This window comes from Cyprinodon variegatus, unplaced genomic scaffold, assembly GCF_000732505.1.
Source record: "Cyprinodon variegatus isolate N-32 unplaced genomic scaffold, C_variegatus-1.0 Scaffold1156, whole genome shotgun sequence".
In the NCBI taxonomy this organism is placed as follows: domain Eukaryota; kingdom Metazoa; phylum Chordata; class Actinopteri; order Cyprinodontiformes; family Cyprinodontidae; genus Cyprinodon; species Cyprinodon variegatus.
In genome coordinates, this window is record NW_015151609.1 from 227,286 (window position 1) to 235,466 (window position 8,181).

At 35.3% G+C, this 8,181-nt stretch overlaps 1 protein-coding gene across 1 annotated transcript; it reads right to left on the reverse strand.

The window, feature by feature from the left end:
• Positions 1 to 637: 637 nt before the first annotated feature.
• Positions 638 to 8,082, reverse strand: LOC107101805 (probable isoprenylcysteine alpha-carbonyl methylesterase ICMEL2). Its single transcript, XM_015400862.1, has 7 exons — positions 7,966 to 8,082; positions 7,646 to 7,858; positions 5,258 to 5,341; positions 3,646 to 3,787; positions 3,270 to 3,432; positions 3,075 to 3,174; positions 638 to 741 (listed from the first exon to the last, which is right to left on the reverse strand). Exons 1-7 carry the CDS (start codon positions 8,056 to 8,058, stop codon positions 652 to 654), a joined length of 885 nt encoding a protein of 294 aa, XP_015256348.1. The 5' UTR covers positions 8,059 to 8,082; the 3' UTR covers positions 638 to 651.
• Between the last annotated feature and the right edge of the window lie 99 nt (positions 8,083 to 8,181).

An 8,181-nucleotide genomic window follows, 5' to 3' on the forward strand; every position in this document is an offset into this window, starting at 1 on the left:
TGGATAGGCGCCAGAACCTCAGGGTCAAACCAAAGATAAGACAAACTGTACTTTCCTACAGCCTTTGCTATAATAGACACATATATTTAAACTTTCTAGATAAAAGGCATAGTGGATACAATTCTTTCAGGTTTGAGTTCTGGGGTGAAAATCTTTTCTATTGTTATTACTTATTTACTTCTATCAATAATCATTCTGCATAAAATTGATATTCACAAGTACTAATATCTACACAAATGTATTATTTTAATACGTTTTTATGAAAATAGTTATTTATCTCTGATTTCACTAAAGACTCCTAGATGACTTGCATTTTCTCTTTAACCCATATAAGACAAAATCTAGTTCAGAAAAGAGCATGAATTCTGTACTTACCATCTTTAATGTTAGTAAATTGATGTGTATAATTAACCCCAAAACGACTCCCCATTCCTAAGGGGCAGACCTGATCTTCTGGTACAATTTGCATGTTTTCTGAGCCAAAACAAGTTTTTTGGCTACTATATAAAGCATCAAACTAAACGCTAACTCTGACATTTTGAATTTAAAAAGCTTCCTGGATGGGAAGCGAAATGTCTTCCAACTTGGAAACCAAATCCAGTGTTGTTTTTTTATAAACTTTATTTAAAATGATCAACTTTCGTTTTCGTCTCAAATTCTGAAGTGCATAAGTGGATCAATATGTCCACTAGGAGATTGGGAGATGCTGCGGGATGACATCATGGACGAGAATTGTCCTGTCTGCACACAAAACACAATAAAGCAAACCAAAAGTTAATCTTTAATATTAAATGAACTTCATTTCATATTTTATTTTAAAGCAAACTGATTAAAAACCATTGAAAAAGGAATGAGTTGAGAGTAACGGTTACCACTGTTTGCTGTGATTGTCATAGCATATCCAGCAATATGAATAAAATAATAATTATGTTATGTCCTTTCTTTGTCTGCAAAACAGTTTTTCACATACACAGGAATGGTCTATATGCCCTAAGCTGATCATCTTGTTACCGGTATTTTCCATTATGTGCATGACAACATCCAATATTTGAGGAGAGTAAAGAGGCTCTTTTAGATATATTAAACATTTGTTGTTAGGTTTAAGATCTGACAGTCTCTTAGCACTTAGCACAGGAATCGATTTTTTTAGGTTTTAGGTCAGTGCTAGTATTTTATACTAAACTATAAATGAAATAAAATGGCGAACAAGCTAACTTTTCTAACCATGCTCTGACATTACCTGTGGAGCTGTGACGTGTCTCCAAAAGCATTGTGCTAGTGCTTTGTGATATTTCATCCTAGTGCTAATTCCTCCAGAGGAAAGCATGTTGTTGATGTCATTTCCACAGTTCACTTATTACAATGTTTACAAACAGAAGGGTATTTCACCAATGTATTCTCTTTAACAGACAGAGACACTATACGGTTTAAGACTAAAATGATTTGTTTTATGCTATTTAACAAAGACCTGGTGATGTTTGGCATATTATTAAATGTGTAAATATTTACCTGCTTTCATATTGAAATACAGTTTGATGCTCTTAAACAAAGAGATGTGGCATTACATATGTACAAATTGTTATATTGCTATATTACTGGTTGCATTATTGATCTACCTTTCCTTTCTCTCACAACCCTGAGCCTTCTCTATGCACTAACAATATTTTTGCTTTTTATTGTGGGCTGTGCATGCACACATGTGAAACACAGGCCTGGAAAAGTGTTCTTCAAATTTTTCAACTCAGTGTCTTAAATCCTGCTTGAAACTATGGCTGGAGCTTAAGAATAGAATAGAATAGAAAATCCCTTTATTGTCCCACAATGGGGAAATTATTTAGCTTGAAAAAGAATTGTTTTGCATGGCTTCTTGCACATGTTGTAACTCCTTATATGGCAATTTTTTTTTATCAATATATCTTACTGAAATAATTACATGAATCTTGATATATGCCTAACTCATATTCCCACCTATACAATTGACTCCAGTGATATCTATCCATCTATAAAAAAAAACACAACCAACCAATAACTTTAATATTTCAATAAAGTCAATTCAGTGATTTATATACATTCAGTCTACAGCCTCTATGCTGAGCTCTGAGATTCATACACTAACACTCTCCTGTGAATGACATGAGTAAAAGAAAAAAGTAATATCCTTAAAGCTAGGAAGATATAAAAAGAGCATTTATTTATTAGACATTTAGTTAGATGTAGAGCTGCAAATAACGGTCACTTTGCTAATCGATTAATCTGTTGATGATTCTTTTGATCAATAATCGGATAATGAAAGTATAATAAATAAATGATTGAACTTTATTGATTTCACATTGGAGAAATTCATCTCTGCATTTAACCCATCCAATCGGGGAGCAGTGGGATTCCATTGTGCGGCACCTCAGAGACCCAGTCTGTGGGAGTGGGGCTCGAACCCAGAACCTCAGTGACCCACTAGGCCGCCACTCCCAAAGGTTCCTTAAAGAAACTTTATATAGAATTTAAACCAGGTAAAACTAAAACATTTCCACTTGAAGAGTTCTGAATAGAGAATGTTGATGGACAAAAAAAGTTTTAAACCCAAAAGCAAAAATTTCTTTTTTTTTTGTATAATTACTGCTCTAAGTAGGTTGTTCTTCCAGCTAAAGGCTTATTTTTTAATCTCCATAATCCATCTAATGATTAATCGATATCTAAATTAGTTGACAATAACTTCAATAATTGAATAATCAAGTATAATTTGATTAATTGTTTAAGCCCCTATTTAGATGGCAGCTAAATAATTCAAAATATTTTATTTACGGTAGTTTACACGTTAAACATCATCAAATGTTCAAATACAATGTTAATCTTTGTGTTTTGTGTTAGTTAAGTGCATATTACAGATATTTATGGACTCGTTGGCTGATGATTGTAAACCTCGACACTAAACACACAGGCTGTCAAAAGTTTCTCAGGATTTCCAAGAACTGCGAATGGAGACATACGAAGAGCGGATCGTAAAAGCGTCTACTTGGTAGCATGAGGTCAGTGACAATGTCAGTGTGACTGACAGCAGGAAGCAGGTGGAGAGACACCTTTACAGAGAGAGAGGAGAGGAGCTTATAGAACTTTGTGGAAGAGTCGGCCGGAACGACGATGTCACAACCCCCGTGAAGCAAAACGAACCGGGGCGCTCTGGAAGTGACAGGAAAAGAAAAGAGATGTTGACAAGAGTGGAAAAAATAACACAGGAAACAGATTTCAGGTTGCTTCTTGAGCGTGCCTCTTACCTCCTCAGCTTGTCAGCGCTAATGTTCTTTACTATGTGCATAGGTGAGTACGGGGGAAAGTTTTCCTCCCCATTCATGGCTCTTGACATGCAAGAAATAAATTCAATTCCTCTCCTCTGCTCATGTTTATAATGGTCCATGATGCTGTAGACGCCACTCATCCCTATTCAAGGACAAAACAGCAACAATTGCACAAAAAGGGGGTAATCTATTGAAATAGATGTAATGGAAAAATAATATTAATAATGATATCAATGGCATAACCCAACCACCAAATCTTTCAACTTTTAAAATAAAAAAATAATAATAATTTATTAAAACAGAATTCATTTTCATCAGGGAGTTTAAAAAAAAAAAGAGGTACGGATGTACATACCAATAACTCCCCTTAATGAATGTAGAATCTCCTGCTGTAGCTTTGGCTCTATCAGCAGCTCCTCTCGTGTATCAAGAAGAAGTAGGGTGGCCAGGGTTGCCAAATGAGCACCCGCTGAATGGCCAACTAAAACAATCTGATCCTAATAAGACAAAGAATGGGGTTTATTAAAAGCATAATCCTTTCCATGAACCTTGAAACTAATATAATAAAAATGGAATCTAAAGCAAAAGATTTTTTTTTTGCTTTAGGTTCCCCTTCGATAAAAGAGGCTGAGAATGTGTAGGGCTGTCGCGGTTGAGGAATTCCCTCTGCAATTATTCAAGGAGGCTAAATATCACAATATGTGATATTATTGCACCATCTTTTTTTTTTTTTATTCTAATCTATTTATTTCAAAAATGTGTTTGTATATTGTTAAATTACCAACTACATTGCAAAATTTTCTTTGAAACATGGCGATTAAATATTAAAAAAAGGTTATAAAAAAAAACATGCCAATTTCATTATATTGAACGCAGATCAAAGGGCAGTAATGGCACAGATCTGCATCATTTCTCCGACTGAACTTAACAAAATTCAGAAGAAGGCAAATTTGACTTCAGCATCTTTAATAAAAAAAAGGGGCGGAGTAACATTTGGTTTTGATATCAGTGCAGCTGCCATTGTATCCTTCTCAACTGTTGTCCCAAGATGCAGTGATGGTGGTGGCTGGTTTTGTAGCGCTGTGAGCTTCTTGGTATGGCGATATTTCATTTGTGCGGTTATTGTGACAGCCCTAAGAATGTGGTCCACTCAGACTCCCCTGGAATCAGGGTGAAGCTCTGTTGGAGGTGGGAGTTAAACAGGTCCCTGACTGAGAGCTCCACCAGACGTATACAGCAAACTCTCACTACTGGTTTGGGCTTAACGAGTCTGTCCAGCTTCATCTTCTTCCAGTGTATCCAGTTCACAACCAGGTGATCGCTGGACAACTCCACCCTTTTCTTCATTCGAGTGCCCAAAATATACTCCCCTTTACTGATCTATTAATGTTCATTTCTTTTCTTATAAAAACAACAAAAAAAATTGGACAGCAAAGGCCTTTTTTTTTTCCACAGAGTGTGAACATAATGAATTAAAAAATTTGCTCCCTTGAGGAATTATGGATGGAGCATATTTACAGACGAGTAAATTTTTTTTAATCTCATGTGGAAACCGTTTATACTTTTCACATAGCGTATAGTTTTTAATTACTCCTCTGATTGGGTTTGTTCTTTTAGAAAATGGCCAATATATGGTCTACTCTAGATAATCCAGTTAAATAAACTGTCACTACTTAGTTGATGATTAATTTTATAGTTGGCTAATCATTCAGCCCCAGACAGAAATCAACATGAAATTCAAACTCCTTTTTTATGACATTCATGTTGCTTCTTGTATAATTATTCCACGCAGCAAAAAAGGAAAAAATCCCAAAATCCAAGAAATGAAACTTACATTGCATTTATAGCCATGACAAATATGTGTAAAAACATGACCTTGGTAATATTTAGATTTAGGATATCCTCCAATACTATATACTATAGCTTAAGTCAGCTCTACTGTTTTTCAAATCTAAGGTGAGTCTTACTTTGTTAAAGACAAATGTCGGCGCATTCACTTGGGCCCAAACCAAACAGTCAACAACATCTTGGACCATCATTAGAACATTCCCCTGAAAATGAGATAAGAACCACAGTTTAACAAATCAGATCCAAATGCATTTTTTCATTATTTTGGTAGACAAATAACTGAATCTATGAACTGAAATAACTGCATCTCTTGGAGAGTGAGGAGTGCAGAAAGAATGGTTTTAGTATTTTTTTTAAAAAACTGTCGTCTGGGTCTACTGCTAATAAACAAGCTTAAAATGTCACAAACATCTACAGGAGACACATTTACACGAAAAAACAAAACAAAAAAAACCTTTGGGTAGTGGAGAGCCCAGAGGTCAAAGGCCCGGGGTCGCACCACTACCTAGAAGGAACCCAACGGGGCTAGAAGGAGCAGTAGACACAGGCACCATCATTTTTATTGAAACAACCCCACCAATGAGCGATATGCTTAGGGATTTCCATCTAGCAAGACAATTTCCACTTTTTTAAATAGTGAGATGTGGTTTCATTTGAATAAATCTACCAGTTTCGGAGAGATGTTGATGCCTAAATAATGTATATTCCCTGACAATAGTTGTTTATTGGGCGATTTTGAAACAACAATTAATATGTAGGACTATGGATCTTGACTAATTTATAGAATAATCTGAGATTGTTGAGAAAGATACTAACAATTTATTACTCCAGTGAGCGAGCTTGTTGAGTGCTGGAGAAAGAGTAATACGTCATCTGCATAAAGACTTACTTTATGTTCTACATTCCTGCATTGAATACCTTTAATATCATTAGTTTGCTTGATTGCTGCAGTTAGTGATTCAATAAAGATGGCAAACAATGAGGGAGAAAGCGGACATTCTTGTCAAGTGCCCATCTGCAGATGAAACCACTTTATGAAATCATTACCAAAGGGGAATTTACATAGAGAAGGAAACAACCTTAGAATTAACTTCCAATTAACTCTATTTAACACTTTTTCTGCATCTAGTGGCAATATGATCAGTTTTAAATGTAGTCTATTCGATTTATTAATCTGCATACATTGGTAGATGCATGCTTTGCCTTTCCTTTATGAAGCCAGTTCCATCTGAGTGGATTAAACAAGAAGTTCCTTTTCTAAATTTTTGGCAAGAGCTGTACAAATTATTTTAAGGTCAACATTAATCAGAGATATGGGTCAATAGCTGGTAGGATAGACAGGATCTTTGGTTTTAGCAGGAGACTAATATTTTGCAGAATTAATTTATGGTGGAAGTCTGCCCTTCTCCTCAGTTCCATGCAGCATTCTATGGAATGTTGGTTAAAGGACATTCCAGAATATCCCATAGAATCAAACTAGAAATCCATCAGGGACTGGAGCTTCTTTCTTGAGCTTGTCTTTGAGAGCTTCCTGGAGTTTAGCAGTCGTTAGTGGTGAAACAGCTTTTTATACTATCTGGATCGTAAACAGTTTTCCCTGTTGGTCTATAATTGAAGAAATAGTTATTCTTTTATTTATTTATTTTAAGCTGGTTAGCTAAAACCCTTCCAGCTTTTTTCTGAGAGTAAAGTTTCCAATACAAAATATAGTTTATTAAGATTTATTTATTTTTTGGTCAAGGATTTAATTGAATTCCTGTTGATTTTCTTTTCTCTTCTTATATGATGAGAATGACATTATTTTACCTCTCATCACTGCCTGTCCAGCCTCCCAGAGCAAAGATGCTGATGCTCCAGGGAGATCATTATATTCTAAATACAAAGTCCATCCTTCATTAAAATAAATAATAATCTACATCTTCAAGCAGTGATTTATTAAACCTCCAGCCTTTACTTCAATATTTTCTTTCTTAATTTCTAGGCATAAAGAAACAGGCACTGAGATTTACCCTAAAGCTGTCAGTGATCATGCTTCTGAGATGTTAGCCTGCAGAGAGCTAAAATCAGATTATGGGTATTAAAATGACGGGAAAAATGAGGGAGAAGTTTTTTGTTTATTTTTGCTCACCTGTTCCAAAAAAAGGGAGACAATGAGGAGGAAAAAGGCTTAAATGATGAGAATAAAAGAGGAAAAGTATAAAATGTTTGAATAAGAGCAATGCCAAGACCTGCAAAAGCTGCACCTTGCGTACATAAATGGGGAAATACATATTTTAGAATAAAAAGTGTTAGATATATTCTGTAATATAAACGGAAATTCACAAGAAACTGGGCATCCAAATGACCTCAACAATACTTGTGTAGATATTGAAAGCTTCTCTGACCAAACCCTTTCTTACTGTTGCATCGTCAAAGAGCCACTATTGCTTCGATATAAAAAGTTATTGGTGGAACCCTTGTTTGCATTCATCAAGGAACCAAATCATCTGAAAACTGGGCTTTCTTACCTTTGGATAAGTGGAGTAATCAGGACAAACAACAGCCACATTCATGTTTTCAGCCATCTGTCTCGCCAGTAAACAGTAAGTGGATCTGTGTCCAGTGCTCCATGCACCGCCGTAGACAAACACCACCAGAGGGGGAAGCCCATTCCTGTATTTATTTCTTCTAGGAGCATAGTAATAGTCCAGCTTGTTGCCTCTGCGGCCATAAACTATCCCCTTCCAAGCAAAAGATAGAATACTGGGTGTTAATGATATTAGAAAAGCTATTTACTAGGATTTATTCAAATTAATCATTTAACTTTTTAAAATTAGAATATCATTACCTTCTTGTGATGCTGACTGTTATTTTCGTTTCTATACCATGACTTAATCTGATAGTACAGTCTAAGGTAATAAAAGTATTTAAGAAGATCCATGGTGACAAAGGTCAAACGGTATATGCGCCTGATAGAATAGAAAAAAAAAAAAAAAATATGCCTGAAACTCTTCTTGTTAATGAAACCTGTCAGAATGATGACATTGAGTGTGAAGACGACAAG